General features: G+C 45.0%; 1 protein-coding gene across 1 annotated transcript in view; it reads left to right on the forward strand.

The window, feature by feature from the left end:
* tefu (Serine/threonine-protein kinase tefu) overlaps positions 1–20,605 on the forward strand; it is a 912,746-nt gene that overhangs the window by 781,946 nt on the left and 110,195 nt on the right. The window contains exons 45-47 of the mRNA XM_068385552.1: positions 8,570–8,776; positions 9,110–9,257; positions 19,749–19,956. Coding sequence (XP_068241653.1) covers positions 8,570–8,776; positions 9,110–9,257; positions 19,749–19,956 — 563 coding nt within the window. The remainder of the gene's footprint in view (positions 1–8,569; positions 8,777–9,109; positions 9,258–19,748; positions 19,957–20,605) is intronic.

Below are 20,605 nucleotides of genomic sequence, written 5' to 3' on the forward strand. Positions count from 1 at the left end.
TAAGTCTCACATGGGTACCCTTGTGAAGGACTTATATGCTTTCATCAGGTCAAGGAGGACCTGTAGAGAGCACGTGTTCGCCGCAGCAACGGTGAAACACGAGCCCAGAAAACTAATTTCATCGTGCATCTGGGGTAAGGACCTTTTCCCACAAGAAGTGGTCCAAGAAGTCATCGCCAGAGCAGCCTCGGAGAATAGGAACCTTCTCCAAAAGTGGGGCATGTCTTCAAAGAGGAAGTCTTCCTCAGACGGAGGTCCCCAGCCTAAGAACAAGAAGGCAAGAAAACCACGTAGACCTGCACAACTTCCGGCCGTGAGCATGGCCACGGTGCCTCAAATGGTAGCCCAGCCTCAAACCACCTTCCAGATGGTCCCTCAATAGCTGGTAGCCCAGTCACCAGTGTTTAACCTAGGCTTTGAGAGGCACTCGACCACCTTTCGGCCTTACAAAGGTAAAGGCCCAAGAAGAGGTTCCTCCGGAAACCCCCCGAGGGGCAGAGGAGGACGCGGTCACTGAAACAGGTCCTCAGGAACCACTAAGCAATGAGGGGTTCCAGGTAGGGGGCAGACTTTTTTACTTTTGGGATGGCTGGACCTTCGATCCCTGTGCCCACAGCCTAATCAAGAATGGACTCAAGTGGAGATGGAACGAAATTCCACCCCCTTTTCCAGAATTCTTCCAACACTCCACCCCCTTGTTGGAAGAATATACCTCAGAACTCTTGAACAAGAAGGTAATAAAGAAAGTGAAGTCCATCAAATTCCAAGAAAGGCTGTTTTGTGTTCCCAAGAAAGACTCAGACAAACTCAGAGTCATTCTAGACTTGTCTCCACTCAACAAATTCATCAAGAACAACAAGTTCCGGATGCTTACCTTGCAACACATAAGGACCCTTCTACCCAAAGAGGCATACACAGTCTCATTAGACCTGGTAGATGCTTACTGACACCTAACAGTCAGTCGCCCCCTCCCCTCCTACCTAGGATTTAAGCTACAGAAGACAAAATTTGTCTTCAGAATGATGCCCTTTGGACTAAACATAGCCCCAAGGATATTCACGAAGCTAGCAGATACAATCGTCCAGCAGCTACACTCCAAGGGAGTTCAAGTATTAGCATATCTAGACGATTGGCTGGTTGGGCAGCATTCAAGACTACTTGTCTGCAGGCAGCCAGAAAGGTGATCCAGTTCCTGGAGCACCTGGGCTTCAAGATCAATCGCAAGAAGTCTCGCATTTCTCCAGCTCAAAAGTTCCAATGGTTAGGAATCCAATTCCATTCCATTCAAGAAGAGGAGAGAGATAGCGGGAGCTGTCAAGAGACTAATCCAATACAAGAGGATTTCAAGATGCCAACAGGAAAGAGTATTGGGCTCTCTCCAGTTTGCAGCAGTGACAGACCCAGTGCTAAAAGCACGGCTAAAGGATGCGTCAGGAGTCTGGAGAAGATACGCATCAAACGCTCGAAGAGATCAACGAAGGTTGACCCCGACCCTACTGCGCACGCTATTAAGGCCGTGGTCGACAGCCAAGAGCCTAGCGCGGACAATTCCCCTGCAACCACCACAACCATCAGTGGTGATACACACGGACGCCTCCCAGAAAGGATTGGGAGGCCATTCTCACAAGAGAAAAGTGTAGGGGAATTGGTCGCACCAGTTCAAAACCTTTCACATCAACATCTTGGAGGCCATGGCAGTCTTCCTAACGTTGAAGAAACTATCCCCTAGCAGGGCAATCCACATCAGATTGGTCCTGGACAACGAAGTGATAGTAAAATGTCTAAATCAACAAGGCTCGAGATCACCTTTCATCAATCATGTGATGTTAGCCATCTTCTACCTGGCAAGGAAGAGAGGATGGCACTTATCAGCAGTTCACCTTCAAGGGTTCCGCAATGTGACGGCGGACACTCTATCCAGGCGCAAGCCGATAGAGACAGAATGGTCCCTAGAAGCAGACTCATTCTCCTTCATCTCGGAAAAAGTCCCGGAACTGCAGATCTACCTCTTCGCACCGAGCAACATCAACTACCTCGTTACGGTATTCCACCGTTGTATATTTTTTGTGTAGTGAACGTTGGGATGTGGTCGGCAGTCGGACACTAGGCAGTTCGCGTGCTACCTCTGGCCATAGTTTGCAAACTACTACAGTGGAACCTCTACACACGAACGTATCTACATCCGAATTTTCCAACATCCGAATTTTCCAACATCCGAAGTAAAATTCGAGCAAATTTTCGACTCTACACCCGAATTTTATTTCGACACGAAGTAAGCAATTTTCGTCGTACCGGTTGTATCCGAATTTTTCGACACGCGAAGTACAATTCGAACATGTTCCTACTCTACACCCGAATTTTTTTTCGACACCCGAAGTAAACAATACCCGTGCACGTAGACGGTACTCATAGCGCCGGATGTATTTTTTATTTCTGCCGATAGAAGGCAGCATTTCTACCTCGGAGGGACCCTCAATTAGCGTGGCTTGGGACATTCCTCTGTTCTCGTCGGCTTCCTGTGGTTGTGCCCTGTGCGTTCTCCTATTAACTGTGTTTTAATCGTGATTTTTTACGTTCATCCTTTTACGGTATTTTACGTAAATCATGGTTCTTAAAAGGCTTAGTTTCGCAAGTGGTAGTGGTAGTGGTGAGAAAAGGAATAAGGAAATGCTTTCTTTAGAAGTAAAGCAAGGAATTATTGAAAAACATGAGCGTGGCATCCGTGTGAGTGAACATGTGTTAGGTTCGGCGCAAATCAAAGAGGTGTTAGGAAAATTTCAAGACGTGGTCGACTTCATCGACAAATACCATCCAAAGAAATTGCAGGTTTGTCGTGTAGTTGCGCAGTTTGATGATGTTTCCCTAACTTATTTTCGAAACATTCTGAAAAGCTGTACCAAGGAACTTTCTATCGATAGCTTCTTTAAAAAACTATGAAGCGAACTCGTGATGAAGAGGTAGGAAGTGGTTCAAAGAAAACGGCAAAGAGTGAAGCGAAAGAAAGTGAAACAAAGAAAATGGCAAAGATTGAAGAGAAAAAAATTCAATCAATTTTAAGTGTAGAGTGAAAGTGATTAAAATTAATGATCAAAAAGAAAATATAAAAAAAATATAAAATATAAAAATAAAAAAAAATAAATAAGCTAAGTTAGGTTAAAGTTCACTTAGTGTAAGTTAGAATAAGTTACGGTAGTGTACGTTTATCGTAGTCACCCTCTCTACCTCCACGCCACCCGTCCATCTCCTCTCTGCGTAGCAAGACCAATACCTGCGCTGGACTTTCTAAGGTAAAGTTACGCTAAAAACCCGTTTCTTATTTATTATTTCTTGATAATTATTCTTTTTTACATGTCTATTATCTAATTTAGAGTGCATATTGTCATGTGTAATTATGTGTAGTAATTTATTAAGGAGTTATCATAGGTTTTTGGGCTCAACCACGGATTAATCCTATTTCAATGTATTCTTATGGGAAAATTCGTTTCTACATCCGAAGTCGGTTGTGGAACGGATTAAATTCGTATTTAGAGGTACCACTGTATATTGACACAGAGTGTTTATGGACAGTTTTCCTGCCAAATCTGAGAACTTACCTTGGAACCCTTGTTGCAGTCACTTCCCAAACTTGTAATTGACGTCAGTGTTTTCTGAAAGTGACCAGTGACCCAGGTAGAATTTTAGAGAAATATTTTAATGGGTGTCATAAACATTAACCCTTTTACCCACGGGGTATTTGGAAATTTCCAACCCTTAACCCCCAAGGGGTTATTTTTTTCCCAGCACATTTTGCAGTATATTTTTTTTAAATTGCTCTAACAGCCTTAATTTTTGTCATAGAGAGGTCAGGTTGGTCTCATTCTCTTGGAAAATGCCTGAATTTTCTAAAAAAAATTATCCAAAAATATGGAAAACTAATTTTTATAGCATTTTTTTGCAAGGACGTACCGGTACGTCCATGGGGGTAAAGGGATGGCTTCTGTGAAACGTACCAGTACGTCCTTTTGGGGGTAAAAGGGTTAATAGTTCACAGGAGCTATTGAAATGGCATATCTGGTCGTAGGCCCAGGAAGTGAATTCAGATGTTAGGAGGAGAGTGACTGTGTTCGAGTTTAGTCTTAATTGTTCCAGAATTATCAAAACTCCTTCCAAGAATGAGAGATTTAGGCACTACTGGTGTTGGTCAGAAAAGTTTCGATGACAACGAAACCTTATCACAGTGCAGGTTTACAATTGGAGATTTTCTAGACATTGCTATCATAAGCCCACAGAGACCCGCACAGCATCGTATGTGGCCATACTGTTCAAAAGCTAAGAATTTTTAAGTAACTTTGCAGCCTAATGGTAGACTGGATAGTGATAAGGACAGTATTGCTTTAGGGAAAATTATTGCAGTACAGTATTTTCACAGTGTTATATTTTCTTTTAGTTGGTTGATTAGAGTTGTTGTGAAGATAATTGGACCACCCAGGCAATACACGGTTGCGTTTATCATGTACTAAAACATGTAGATGTTAGTAGTATAGCATTAGGAAATTATCTGGAATGATATAGATGTTTTTTTTTTTTTTTTTTTTTTTTTTTTTTTTTACAAATAAATATTATTTGCTTGTTTTTATGAAGACAGAATTTCATTCCAGAACCTTTCACCACTGTGTTCCCTTCTCAGCCAATTTTTTTCTTAGTAGCAGTTGTTTTTTAAAACTTTCTAATAAGTTATTTATCATAATTTTTTTTCTCCCACACTGTATCCTGTTGTCAGATTTTAAAAAAATTATAATGTTTCCTTTCACCTAATGTTCTGATTTTACTTATGTCCAGCAAGATTAAGGCAGGGAGGAAGATAAGAAAGAACTAAGGTTCCAACTGTGTCCCCTTGCCCAGTATAAATCAAGGGGTGGTGCCCAGAGCACCGTTCTCTTGACCTGTTACCTAGATTTTTGGGTATTCCACTATTGTATATTTTTTGTGTAGTGAACGTTGGGGTGTGGTCAGCATTCGGACACTAGGCAGTTCTGGTGTTACCCCTGGCCACAGTCCGTAAACTACTACAGCACCAGTTCAAAACCTTTCACATCAACATCTTGGAGGCCATGGCAGTCTTCAACATTGAAGAAACTATCCCCTCGCAGAGCTATCCACATCAGACTGGTCCTGGACAACGAAGTGATAGTAAAATATCTAAATCGACAAGGCTCGAGATCACCTCACATCAATCATGTGATGTTAGCCATCTTCTACCTGGCAAGGAAGAGGGGATGGTACTTATCAGCTGTTCACCTTTAAGGGTTCGGCAATTCTGCAATGTGACGGCGGACGCTCTATCCAGGCTAAAGCCAATAGAGACAGAATGGTCCCTAGGCGCAGACTCATTCTCCTTCATCTCGGAAAAAGTCCCGGAACTGTAGATCTACCTCTTCGCGACGAGCGACAACAAGAAACTACCTCGTTACGTAGCCCCTTACATGGACCCTCAAGCAGAAGCGATAGACGCCATGTCTCTCAACTGGAACAGATGGAATCGGGTTTACCTGTTTCCACCGACCAATCTCTTGCTAAAAGTCCTCGACAAGCTAAGATCCTTCAGAGGGACAGCTGCAGTAGTAGCCCCCAAATGGCCCAAAAGCAATTGGTTCCCTCTAGTTCTAGAATTGAAACTGAAGCTGTTTCCTCTGCCGAACCCAGTTTTATCCCAACTGGTTCAGAAGTCGACTGTTTACGCTTCATCCTCGAGAACCAACAACCTACATCTCATGATTTTCTCGCCCTAGCAGCGAACAAAAAGTTTGGGATCTCGAAAGACAAAGTCGACTTCATTAAAGAGTACAAGTCAAGTTCAACTAGGAGACAATACGAATCATCTTGGAAGAAATGGGTATCCTTTGTGAAGACAAGGAAACCAACAGAAATATTGATAGATTTCTGTCTCTTTCTTCATCTACCTACATGAACAAGGCCTGGCTTCCACTACGATAACCGTGTGTAAGTCGGCTCTAACTAGACCTCTTCTGTACGCCTTTGAGGTGGACCTCACAAGTGAAATCTTTAATAAGATACCAAAAGCATGCGCTAGACTCAAGCCGGCAACCCCTCCAAAGCCCATCACATGGTCGTTGGACAAAGTCTTGCACTATGCTTCGAACCTGAACAATGAGGATTTTACCATAAAGGATCTAATACAGAAAGTCCTCTTTCTGTTCGCAATAGCCTCAGGGTCTAGAGTTAGTGAAATAGTGGCCTTATCCAGAAACGAAGGCCATATTCAGTTCCTAGACACAGGAGAACTGAACTTTTTCCCTGATCTGGCCTTTCTTGCCAAGAACAAGCTGCCCACCAAGAGGTGGGGTCCTTGGAGAATATGCCTACTGAAGGAAGATGTCTCTCTATGCCCAGTAGAGTGTCTTAAGGTCTATCTTCGAAGAACTTCAGACTTCAAGGGAGGACAGCTCTTCCGAGGCGAAACCTCAGGATCAAATCTATCCCTAAGACAACTGAGAGCTAAGCTCACGTACTTTATTCGCAGAGCGGATCCTGACAGCACACCCGCCCGTCACGATCCAAGGAAAGTTGCTTCTTCGTTGAATTTCTTTTAACACATGGACTTTGAGAGGCTCCGCTCATATACGGGGTGAAAATCATCCAGAGTCTTCTATAAACATTATGCAAAGCAAGTACTATACATGAAATAAAACACTTTGTGGTGGCGGCAGGTAGTGTCATAAAACCCATCGTCTAGTGCTGCGATGAACAGTGGACTGTTTTGGGACTCAACAGTGTATCGGGTGAATAGGTATTAATACCTTCTAGTGCAAATCATTACGGTGATTAATAGACTGTTCTATACAGGTGCAGAATCTGACCAATAACACCAGTGCCGTGTGGACATTTGAACACAGTGTTGACGCATATCCAACATCTGAGTGAAACTAGACAGATTTGGTTTCACATTCACATTGAGTGGCATTAATCTAATAATGAATTCATATATGTATATTCTTCCCTTACAGGTCAAAAATATATATAACCATGATGTTTACCTATGCAAGGTCAGATTCCTACTTTGTTACATCATTTCATAATTTATTTTAAAAAATAAAATATAAAAAAAATGTAGCTGCATCTTATTTTATCCTCAGTTGGTAAAAATAAAGCAACCAAGAGTTTTATTTTATTCCTATGAATAGAAAGCTTGAATCAGTATAGATGTCCAAAGCATGAAAGGTAACCTCTTGAAAGTTTCCCTTTTGTTCTTACGGATATACAAACTTTGAATCCTTATAGTTGAAGCCGACACTTTCCCTGCAGGGGGCAGGAAGCCCTAAGCCAGTTCCAAGCTTAGTGGATATGACAGATAATGGTATTGTCATATATAGGTCTATCAGACCAGTTAAGGAACCCATCCAAAGTAAAAGGCACTTACACAAACCCACAGATATAGTACTTTCAAGTTAATTCTCTGGTAAGCTTACATCAGGATGACATGGCCAAGCCCAAAAAACAGATTTTGAGCAAAGCAAAAGATCTATTTTTGGGTGAGATAGCCATGTCGTCCTGATGGACCCACCCTTTTTGCTGACCCCACCCGAAACTACTCTATCTGCGGCTATTCCTGCTTAAATACAAGAAAGGAATGGCGGCCGGTAGTAGTGCGGATAGGAGGTCCACCGGGTACCTGGATAACGGCTCCCCTTTCGTTCGCCACTCTTCCCCCTCAAAGAGTTGAATCTATTCGGGGTGAAGATTGCTATGTGTCGTATCTAAAAATACGTCCCCTGATATTATGCGATATCCTTACATTTCTATTATGGATAAATCGCGCCAAGAGTAAGAATTCTGGAGACCTTCGGTTAATTCTCTGGGAGTATCACTGTAGCAAATATCCCGTAGAAAGCTACCTAAAGGAACCTTCCATCAGGACGACATGGCTATCTCACCCAAAAATAGATTTTTCGCTCTGCTCAAAATCCGTTTAATCGTAAATTGCCTTATCTACCATGAAACATAGTTCAGTTGCATCCTGAAAAGTAAAAATTAATGCTTCAGGTTCAGGTAGAATAACCTTACCTGAGGGATATCTATATTAAAAGACTCATGTTTATAATTCTAGGAAAAATATAAAATTATAAAAAAGATTTTTTTTTTTTTCCGTAAAACTCGACTACAATCTAAACTCCATCCTGCCGATATGTTACAGCTTCCTAACAACTCTGATCTATTTCAGGTCTACAATTTTGAAGCTTAGGAAGTAGTCTATATTAGAATGGTTTCTTAGAATTTTAATTTTACTCCTTGAAATATCTTACCAATGTTTTCTAGAATTAAACATAAATATTTACCTTTTGAGCTTTGCATATTCTTAATTTTAACCCCTTCATGGCAGTTGGGATCCCAGCATTCCAGCATACAAGCGATGAGCAGGAGGATGAGACATTGGCATCTCAGGAGTATTTGATTTCCTAGGAAAGCCAAAAATTTTCCCCCAGTGTGAATAAAGTGTAAGAGAATGACATTTTTTGTCCGAGTATATTTTTTCTAAGATTTTAACACTGTATTTAATCATCTTCTTTTCCAGTTGAAGAAATCTATGCTGGCACGGAATTGCCAGATATTAGGAAGCAACAGTGGCTGTGAAGCAGCTCTTGTTTCGGCTGTAAAATTGGATGTCCCCCAGTGTTTGAAGTGGAAGACACAGTTAGAAGAAGCAGAAGTAGCAAAGAGTCAGGGAGATATTTATCATGCAATGCGAGTTCTTGATATTCTTCTAGAGGATATGCGGAAGGTTTGTTTAAATACTCAGTTTATTTATAATGTATATTATAAAGGTATAACTAAAGGAAGAGATGGCTAAATTGCAAGGTTCCAGTTTTGTAGGTTTGTTTTAGATGATTCTTTACTCTTTCAACTTTGAAATTTAAGGGGAATGAGTTTTGTTGCATTCCGGGAAGCTATTGTAAGTGACTTTTTTATCAATCCTCAACATTTAAAGATGAAAACTTCTAATATAATCTCTGCCTTTTAAAAGTAAATCTTTCCTACTTAAAAATTGACTGACATTTAGGATCATGAGATTGGGTACCATTTGTTAAATATATGATAACTCTTCCTATTATAGTTTGAAATAAGGGATGATCAAGAGATCTTATTCTGCCAAGTTATCCATTCATACGGATGCGTGCTCATGGACTCCCTTGCAAAACCACCTCGAGTTGTTATAACAGAATATTTTAACAGAGCTGTCGACATTTTAGAATCAAGACAAGGTAATTATGTGGAACTTATTCTGTATTTAGGTTACATACATTATTACTTATTAGTGTTTAGATATAATAATCAAATTAATTTCAAATTTTAAGAAATCTCTAAATATGAAAAATAAATAAATTAATCTCTACTTTTGAAATCATGATGATTATAAAAATGTTGTGAAATGCATTTCTTGATATCAATATTTTGAAATCTAATATAACCACAATGGATCATACTTTTGTTATAAACAGTAATAAAGTGACTTCTTTTAAAAATTAAATGGAAAAAAGTTTAAAATAAGGCATGAAAGTTACTTGCAATCAAAGCTTACAAAGTTACACTGAAACTTTTAAGGGAAGGAAACGAAGTCACATCTCTCACTCTGGCCAAAAGCCAGACTTAAAAACTATGTGATCATAACTGTTTTAAATGGGTGAATTTTTGGTGGTGGAATTTCAAGTTATTTAATATGAGGTGCAAGTATTAACAGAAGTTTTAAGTTTCCACATTCATTCATTTTCAAATTGTTTCTTTGCTTAAAACGAAACTTTGAAACGACATATTTTTTCCATATTGATCTAGAAATTGAAATTTAAGAATTAGAAATATAGAATTATCCCTGGTTCAGATACTGCAATACCACCTTTCAGTTTTCCTCTTAATAGACCCCCTTTTCATGGATCTGCCCACTGCTCCCAGAGGATATGGTACTATCCATTTTGAAAAGGGTTACCATAGTTGATTCTCTATACTGTATTAGGTAACATTTTATGTAATTATGCTCACATGTTATATTCAGTAAATTCACATGATATATTCAGTAAATTTGTAACCAATGCAAATCTACTTTATAAATTGTAGTTGTTCCGTAACTGGAATACAAACCACGCTCTTTAATAGGGGTATTACTTTCGGCGTAGCTGAAATGACGAGCCATTGATTTTTAACAAGGGTTTACTACCCACAACACTAGTTAGCGGGGGTAGGGGAGGGTAGCTTGCTAAACCCCCCCCCACACACACACACACACACACACACACACACCTGTGCTTGAGCTCACTTTGCTCTCGGCTCGCATGGTGGTCGGACGTGTCCGCTCTCATCCTCGCCGTCATATTGGCAGCCATTTAATTGCGTTTGTTCTTTCTTTTTCTAGTTTCTGTGTATGTGAAGTTGGCCTCTGCGATCATGCGCATCTGCCCTGCTTTTCCCGACCGCCCATGTGGAATGTTCATGTCGGCGGTCTAGACTGAACCTCACGCCCTTTGTCCTTCTTGTAGGGGCCAATGGTGTGATAGTATCAACAAGTGTAGGGAGTGGTCTGCCTCCCAGTGGGAGAGGTTTTCGCGACGACGGAAGAAGTCCAAACGGGATATTTCTCCTTCGAAGGTTGCTTCAAAGGGAGAAAAACCCAAGGCCTCTTCTTCCGTTGCCCAAACCTCCTCCGAAGCTCCCACTCGGTCGGTCTCTTTCGAGAGACCGTCGAGTGGTAGCGTTGACCGATTTATTGTTAACCAACCTCGGGTCTCGATAGATGATGTTGCTTCCCCTAGCGAAGCAGCTCCACCTCTCCCCCTGGGGGAGGACATGTCACTAACCTCTTTGTTTCAGCTTTGGTCCTCCTTGGGGCTTACGGGTTCACCCTCCAAGGAGGTTTTGCTTAACTACATCCGTTTGGGTGCTGCTGTCAAGCAATCGTCGTCGCCGTCAGAGGTTGATCCTCTGTCTCTTGTCGACGTTGTGGTGTCAGAGGTATCCAATGCAGTTTCACCCATCTCCTCTTCTACTCCAGACTCTACGGTAGGTGATGGCTTAGTTTCTCCCGTTCCTGATCAACCTACGAGGGGGAAACTAAGTCCATCGTCAGTCTATCCTGCTAGTGTTTCTCCCCCTCGGGGGAGTTCACTTACAGAGACTCCTTTTCGGAGGACTGCTGAAGGTCAGCTTGCTGACCCAATGGCCCCCAGAGGGCGCATCCGTCGGAAGGCTCGCCTTCCTCTTCGCCATAGAGGCCTGCCTTCACCTGCGGTGAGGAGGCACCTCTTTGGTTCAACGTCTTCTATGCAGTCCCCCGCAGAGGAGCCTCTAGACCGATCATCCGTCACTGCACCTTCATTGGTCCTTGACCTCTCTGCAGATCGTTCGCGATCTCCTTCGGTGGAAGGTCGTCCTTTTAAAGGACATGTCGACCTTCCACCCTACAGACCTACCGACCTGCCATCGCCATTCCTGCATGGGCCTAACAACGCTCCAACCGAACGCGCTATTGCGCGCCAACAACCTACACGCCCACGAAACCTGACAAGCGCTCATTAGCAGCTCGTCAGGCCCCATCACTACGCGATGATCTTCCTTCTTACCCTAACACAGGGCATCAAGAGCATACGCGCCAACATGCGCATACGCTCCAACAAGAGCATAGCTCCACCATGCACCATGCGCGCCCTCATGCGCACATGCGCCAATGATCTCCTGCGCACACTGCGCCCACGCGCCCTGAGCTTACACCCCAACGATCTCCTATGCGCCAGCACCCATCTGCGCGCCAACACTCACTTGCACGCCATCGATCTCCTGCGCGCCAGCGCTGTCCCGCGCGCCAACATTCTGCTGCACTTGATCATACGCGCCCTACATCTTACTCTCCTGCGCGCCAGGTAAAACCTGCGCCAACTTTATCCTGATAGCAGGACTACTGACAATTCAGCCATGCTGCCTTCACCCGCGTGCCTACCGTTACCAACGCGCCAGCGCTCACCTGCGCGCCAGCCTTCTCCCGCGTGCATCCACAAGGATATGCGCACACTCGTCAATCCTCTCCTACCGATGCGCGCCAACATTCTCCCGAGCCCCGCACGAATCTACTGCGCGCCCGCGCGCTAGGGGACTGCGCGCTAACACTCCCGCACGCACATGCGCTCTTCGTGATTCTCCTGCGCGCGCCACCAGTCTCCCGCGCGCGAGCCCCGATATTCTCCCTCGCGCGAGCCCCGATATTCTCCCTCGCGCGAGCCCCGATATTCTCCCTCGCGTGAGCGCCATTGTTCTCCCTCGCGCGAGCGCCATGGTTCTCCCTCGCGCGAGCGCCATGGTTCTCCCTCGCGCGAGCGCCATGGTTCTCCCTCGCGCGAGCGCCATGGTTCTCCCTCGCGCGAGCGCCATGGTTCTCCCTCGCGCGAGCGCCATGGTTCTCCCTCGCGCGAGCGCCATGGTTCTCCCTCGCGCGAGCGCCATGGTTCTCCCTCGCGCGAGCGCCATGGTTCTCCCTCGCGCGAGCGTCGATATCCTCCCTCGCGCGAGCGTCGATATCCTCCCTCGCGCGAGCGTCGATATCCTCCCTCGCGCGAGCGTCGATATCCTCCCTCCCGCGAGCGTCGATATCCTCCCTCCCGCGAGCGTCGATATCCTCCCTCGTGCGAGCGTCAATATGACTACACATCCCAAAGAACGATGTCCGGCAAGGTCGCCATAGCCTCATTCCCCTCCCCGCAAGCGCATACCACCACGCATTGTGGGAGAATGGAAATTTCCAGAGGGGTTCAGGATCCCAAAGCTACCACATGCGAACCCACCAATTACCGTGACTCCTCCCAGGGATCCTTCAATATCTTTCCCTTCAAGGAGTATGTCTGACAGTGCGTCTGTCAGCCAACAGCCCTGGTTTTGTGCCCTGATCAGAGCTGTAACTCAGGCTTTCAAGCCTGTCCTCTCTGAATTGGGACATGGAACGATGGCTTCCTCTACCCCATTGAAGAGAAAAAGAGGAGTTCTAGACTCGATCACTTCCCCAAGGGCGAAACTGACTCCACGCAGACTTTGGAGGCAAGTTCCTTCTATTCCCCAGACTGCCTCTCCTTCCCTTTCAGACGAAGATTTCCTGTCTCCAAGGGAATGACGCGAGGAGAGACTTTCCGCCATCGCACCAATGGGTGAAACCTCTCTTCGTGCCAAGAGGTCCACACAGTCAGGGATTGGAAGGAACATGCCACCCTCGTCAATGTTAGAGTCTTACATCCTTCCCAGGAAGGAATCCAAAGACTCCAAAACATTGCCTAAGTCCTCCACTAGGACTAGGATGGAGCCAACTAGCCACTCAAAGAAGAGCCTTCGGGGATAGAAGGAGACTTCGCTGCAAGTCCTACAACAGACAAAGACCAGCAAGAGTCAGAACACGCGTTTTGGCAAGTTCTGACTCTAATGAGGGCTCTCAACGGGTTTTCCGACCCAGAGATCCTTCCTCAAGAGGGCAAAAGCCCTCTAAGACCACTGCAGCCCTGCCCTGGTCTCTAGGGGTGAAGAGTACCAGGGACAAGATCTCACAACAGCTCTCCGAGATGTCCTCCTCCAACCGTTGCGGTACCATCAACAAGCTCCTCCCACCTCCTCGCGTACAGCAGAGGAGGTACTTCGAGATCCTAGACGAGCCTTGTCTAGCTCTTCCACTTCACCACTCGCTGGAAGAGCTAACTAGGGGAGTCCCTCTTGAGAGACTCCAACCAGCAGGTTTCGTTCTCGGCAGCCGAGATCCTCAATCAGGAGAAGGTCGCGAAGTATGCTATGCAAGCTACTTCGTGGCTCGATATCTGGTTGGGGACCTTAGGTATCCTGATACGTTCTAAGGATTTCTCCAAGGAACGTACCAGGAAAGCTATGGAAACCTCCCTTCTCTCAGGTACTCGCACGATCAGGTTTCTGGCCCACCAAGTCTCAAACTTGTGGGCAAATACCATCCTGAAACGTTGGGATGCAGTAGCTGAGAGATTCCATCAGAGGGTCCATAGCGCCGAGATCAATAGGCTCAGACATTCCTCCATGGAGGGGTCTGCTCTTTTCGAGCCTAAGGATGTGGAACATGCCGCTGAGAGGTGGAGGAAGTCTCATCAAGACTCCCTCCTTCATAGGGCTTTAACATCCAAGCCCTATAAGCCTCCAGCACCACAGCAGTCCCATCCAGCCAAGACCACTACAACGACAACAGCAGCGAAGACGATGATGTCTAAGACCTTTCCTGTCGAAGAAAGGAAAGGCAAAAAGTTCTCCAGGGGAGGCAAAAATCCTCGAGGGAGCAGCCGAGGCTGCAAACGCTAGGATAGGCATTCCCCTTGCATTTCCACCAGTGGGAGGATACCTAAAAAGTTGCTCAAACAGGTGGAAGCAACTCTGGGCCGATTCCGGGACAGTCTAGGATATCGCGTCCCGTTCATAACATCTCTACCTCCCCTGACGACGAATCCAGTGTCATTGAACTCCATTTCCTTGGGATTGGCAAGGGGGCAAGCCCTTCGGGAAGAAGTCCAGACCCTGTTGAAGAAGGGCGCTCTCTAAGAGGTCGTCGACGGATCCCCAGGCTTCTTCAGTCGACACTTTCTTGTAAAGAAGGCGTCTGGAGGCTGGAGACCAGTCATCGACCTCTCAGCTCTGAACAAGTTTGTCAAACAAACTCCGTTCAGCATGGAGACGGCAGACACGGTCAGACTAGCAGTAAGACCGCAAGACTTCATGTGCACAATGGACCTAAAGGACGCGTACTTTCAGATCCCAGTCCATCCGTCTACAAGGAAGTACTTGAGATTCAGCTTAGACAACAGAAAATTCCAGTTCAAGGTGCTGTGCTTTGGTCTTTCCACAGCACCACAAGTCTTCACCAGAGTGTTCACCCTAGTATCATCCGTCTCCTCCGTTATCTGGACGACTGGTTAATCCTAGCAGACTCAGTGTCAACCCTTCTTCAACACCGAGACAAACTTCTGAGACTTTGCCAAGATCTGGGGATCATGGTAAATCTCAAGAAATCTTCCCTACTTCTCACTCAAAGACTGGTATACTTAGGCATGATTATAGACACCACTTTCCACAAAGCCTTCCCATCAGACGACAGGATAGCAAGGCTGAGGAAGGTCGCAAGACCTTTTCTCAGACGAGAAGAACTTCCAGCCCAATCATGGTTACGTCTCCTCGGTCACCCTTTATCGCTGGCCCGTCTAGTTCCCAATGGTCGCCTCAGGATGAGGTCCCTCCAGTGGCGACTCAAGTCCCTGTGGAATCAAGCTTACGACTCCCCGGACATCCAGATTCCCATGGGACTTGCGGAACTGACGGACCTCCTGTGGTGGGTGGCTGACAAGAACCTACGAAAGGGAGTGGATCTTCTCGTCCTCCCCCCAGGTTTGATGCTTCAAAAAAAGGGTGGGGGGCCTACGTACCGCACCACAGGACCTCAGGCCTCTGGTCAGAGTCAGAAAAGTACCTCCACATAAATCTCCTAGAGATGAAGGCCGTCTCTCTAGCCCTTTAACAGTTCCAACAGTACCTGGCAAGTCACTCTGTGGTGGTGATGAGCAACAACACCACAGTAGTGGCCTACATCAACAAACAAGGAGGTACTTTTTTGCAGCAACTATCCCATCTAGCAGTAGAGATTCTGAGATGGGCCAAAATCCACTCGATACCACTATCAGCCCGCCTCATTCCGGGCAAGAGGAATGTGCTCGCCGATAACCTGAGCAGAGCATCTCAGATAGTGAGTACCGAGTGGTCTTTTGATCATCTAGTAGCCAACAAAGTCCTGACTTTGTGGGGTTCTCCGACTTTGGATCTCTGACTTTGGATCTCTTCGCAATGGCCCTGAACTTCAGGCTCCCGCTGAACTGTTCCCCAGTCCAAGACCCCAAGGCTCTCTGGCAAGATACTTTCCAGCAACGGTGGGACAACATCGACGTTTACGCCTTTCTCCCCGTTCTGTCTGATGAGGAGGGTACTCAACAAGACCAGAACATCGGTCAATCTTTCATTGACCCTCGTAGCTCCGCTATGGCATCACGCAGAATGGTTCCCGGACCTTCTGCAACTCCTAACGGAGCTGCCAAGAGAACTCCCTCCACGACACAATCTACTCAAACAACCACACGCCAACATCTACCACAAAACCGTAGCTTCACTATGACTTCACGCCTGGAGACCATCCATCATCTCTTTGAGAGAGGATTTTCGCAACAAGTTGCAATCAGGATGTGTGGACACCTGCGAAAGTCATCAGCAGCATTCTACCAGGCAAAGTGGGAAGTCTTCTGTGGTTGGTGTCGTGGAAGGGGTATCTCTCCACTCGATGCCACTTCCAGCAATAGCGGAGTTCCTCGTGTATTTGCGTGAAGAAATGCGCCTATCAGTCTCGGCAGTGAAAGGCTATCGCTCAACCTTAAGCCTCGCCTTCAGGCTGAAAGAAATGGACATACCGTATCTTCATTCTTCATCGCTAGAACTTTCTCTACTCATACAGAGTTATGAACTTACCTGCCCTCAGTCGGAAGTGAGATCTCCCCCATGGAACGTGGTTCAAGTTCTCAGGTCTCTTAAGAGACCTCCCTATGAACCATTACGCCAGGCATCAGATCGCCACCTAACTTGGAATACGGTGTTCTTGCTAGCTTTGGCCTCGGCCAAGCGAGTCAGCGAACTTCATGGTCTCGTATAACATCGCCCATTCAAGGGGATGGGGAGAGGTAACGTTCAGCTTTGTTCCTGAGTTTATTGCTAAGACTCAGAACCTGGGAGTAGCGGATCCTCGATTCGACACCTTCCGTATTTCTAGTCTCCGTACTGTAACAGATGACCCAGACCATTACTTACTATGCCCAGTAAGAAGCTTGAGGCTGTACCTCAAAAGAACAGCCGCAGCCTGTTGTCGTGTGACAGCAGTATTCATCAGGACAGGAAGGACTAAGAGGAGGGTCACCAAGAACACCATCTCTGCTTTGACCTGGCACTGAATCCAGTCCCTCCTTCATCACGTCGCCCCAGAGCACATTATGTCAGGGGCATAGGTATGTCCCTGGCCTTCAAAAAAATTTTTCAGTGACGCAGGTTCTTCAAGCTGGTATGTGGAAATGGCAAGCCACGTTCACATCCTACTACCTGCAAGACGTGACCCACAGGAGACTCGATACTTTCTCTATCGGTCCTGTGTTGGCTGCACAACAGCTAGTTTAAAACCTCAAGCTCCTTATTGGACAAGTAGCAGAAGGTTGAGGGCATTGTTACCCGGTTTTAGTCTGCATGAATGAAAAGGTTTGACTGGCCCTTATTCTTTTTTTTTCATCATCCCCTCCCTTGGGGAAAGCAGCATCCTGGGTTCTCTGCATAACTGACCTCAAACCACTGCAGGTAAATCATGCTCCCTTGTGTTCCTAGTATTGATATTAATACTGTTACGTCCCCATACCCTGACGAGGTGGTATTGGAAAAGTCCTTGTCTACAAGTTTCCATCTAAAGAACTTCAGAACAACTTTCTAGGACGAGTCACACTTCATACCTTCACACACAGCTTGCGTAGGCCGCAGACCTTGCGGAGCAAGGTTTTAGTGAGGTGCAGAGGCTCCTTATTTCTTGAGTGTTAACACACTCAAATAAGGAGCTCCCGGGCAAAGCCAAAAGCCAGACTGGCTGGGACGTCCACCCTTCCTAATGGGTGAGTCATCCCTATTAAATAGCGTGGTTTGTATTCCACTTACGGAACAAATGACAAATTTGTAGATAGTTTGTATTTTTCCTAACTATAAGGATGTAAGGAGGTGTATGTTGCGTTTATGGATCTGGAGAAAGCATATGATAGAGTTGATAGGGAAGCAATGTGGAATGTGATGAGGTTATATGGAGTTGGTGGAAGGTTGTTGCAAGCAGTGAAAAGTTTCTACAAAGGTAGTAAAGCATGTGTTAGGATAGGAAATGAAGTGAGTGATTGGTTTCCGGTGAGAGTGGGGCTGAGACAGGGATGTGTGATGTCGCCGTGGTTGTTTAACTTGTATGTTGATGGAGTGGTGAGAGAGGTGAATGCTCGAGTGCTTGGACGAGGATTAAAACTGGTAGACGAGAATGACCATGAATGGGAGGTAAATCAGTTGTTGTTTGCGGATGATACTGTACTGGTTGCAGACACAGAAGAGAAGCTTGGACGATTAGTGACAGAATTTGGAAGAGTGTGTGAGAGAAGGAAGTTGAGAGTTATTGTGGGTAAGAGTAAGGTTATGTGATGTATGAGAAGGGAATGTGGTGCAAGGTTGAATGTCATGTTAAATGGAGAGTTACTTGAGGAGGTGGATCAGTTTAAGTACTTGGGGTCTGTTGTTGCAGCAAATGGTGGAGTGGAAGCAGATGTACGTCAGAGAGTGAATGAAGGATGCAAAGTGTTGGGGGCAGTTAAGGGAGTAGTAAAAAATAGAGGGTTGGGCATGAATGTAAACAGAGTTCTATATGAGAAAGTGATTGTACCAACTGTGATATATGGATCGGAGTTGTGGGGAATGAAAGTGATGGAGAGACAGAAATTGAATGTGTTTGAGATGAAGTGTCTAAGGAGTATGGCTGGTGTATCTCGAGTAGATAGGGTTAGGAACGAAGTGGTGAGAGTGAGAACGGGTGTAAGAAATGAGTTAGCAGCTAGAGTGGATATGAATGTGTTGAGGTGGTTTGGCCATGTTGAGAGAATGGAAAATGGATGTCTGCTAAAGAAGGTGATGAATGCAAGAGTTGATGGGAGAAGTACTAAAGGAAGGCCAAGGTTTGGGTGGATGGATGGAGTGAAGGAAGCTCTGGGTGATAGGAGGATAGATGTGAGCGAGGCAAGAGAGCGTGCTAGAAATAGGAATGAATGGCGAGCGATTGTGACGCAGTTCCGGTAGGCCCTGCTGCTGCCTCCGATGCCTTAGATGACCGCGGAGGTAGCAGCAGTAGGGGATTCAGCATTATGAAGCTTCATCTGTGGTGGATAATGTGGGAGGGTGGGCTGTGACACCCTAGCAATACCAGCTGAACTCGGTTGAGTCCCTTGTTAGGCTGGGAGGAACGTAGAGAGTAGAGGTCCCCTTTTTGTTTTTGTTTCTTTGATGATGTCGGCTACCCCCCAAAATTGGGGGAAGTGCCATGGTATATGTATGTATGTATACAAACCTTAGCTATTTAACCAAACTTGCTCGCCAGCCCTATCCCCCTTGAAGTCCTACCTCCAAGCAAAGTGAGCTCAAGCACAGGTGTGTGAAAAAGGGAGGTTGGGGGTTGGGAGGGTAGCAAGTTACCCTCCCCTACAACCGCTAACTAGCGGTGTGGGTAGTAAACCCTCGTTAAAATTTAATGGCTCCTCATTTCAGCTACACCGAAAGTAATACTCCTATTAAATATCTAAGGTTTGTATAGTTAGGAAAAATACAAATTATCTATGAATTTGGCATGTAGAATGAAAAAAAAAACAATAAGGATACCATATCTTTTTCTAAATTCTTTCTTTAAAAATAAAATAAAAGAACTATTTATAGCACTGGAGGTAATATTTTCAGTTTTATTGACTTGTGTAGTAGTAGACCTAGTAAAATTAAACTCAAATTTTGTTTTCCTCATCAGTGGAAAGTTTTTGGTAATATTAAGTTGGCTTTACTTTAAAGCAAATGGTTATTGCATTTGCAAGTGATTGATTGATTATGATTTACAGTATATTTATTCATAATTTATTCTACAGAATCTGAATGTCGAAAAGTCTTAGAAAATAGTTACCACAAACTTTCTGTATATGCTGATAAACTGTACAGAGATGTCCGCCAGTACCTAGAATCCGACACCATTCAGTCAAAAAGGGAGAACATTATTAGATCACAACAAGAAATCATGAAATTGATGAATTTGATGGAAAAGACCAATGATGTAGCAGAAAAGAAAGACTTAACAAGGTAAATATAATTATTTTTTAATCTAAACAAAGTACAGTACATCACTATTTATCTACCAAGGCACATCCCCCAGTTTTGGGGGTTAGCTGATATAAAAGAAAAAAAAAAGAACAAAAGGAGACTTCTATTTTCTCCGCTCTTCCCAGCATGATGAGGGATTTAGCTGAGTTTGGTTAGTACTGCTAGGGTACCACAGCCCACCCTCCCCATTATCCACCATGAATGAAGCCTCATATGCTGAATCCCCTACTGCCACTACCTCAGCGTGAAGCAGCGGGGCCTATTGGAACTGTATCACATTTGCTCACCATTCACTCCTATTTCTAGCACATACTTTTGCCTCTCTCACATCTATCCTCCTATCACCTAGAGCTTTCTTCACTCCATCCATCCCCCAATGATAGTTTGTTGATCCAGGAACAAAACCATCCCACAATACAGCACATTATTGAACTGATGATTATTGATAACTCATATAGTATGATTTGAGCGAGTGAAATACCTTGTCTCAACTTGCGATCATTGTTCTTTTCTTATACAGTATCTATATAGAATGCACTACAGTAATACCTTGATATACGAGCGATCTAACATACGAGCATTTTGAGATACGAGTAAGCTGCCCAGGAAATTTTTGCAATGAGATACG

The sequence above is a fragment of the Palaemon carinicauda genome, chromosome 13 (assembly GCF_036898095.1).
Source record: "Palaemon carinicauda isolate YSFRI2023 chromosome 13, ASM3689809v2, whole genome shotgun sequence".
Lineage (NCBI taxonomy): Eukaryota > Metazoa > Arthropoda > Malacostraca > Decapoda > Palaemonidae > Palaemon > Palaemon carinicauda.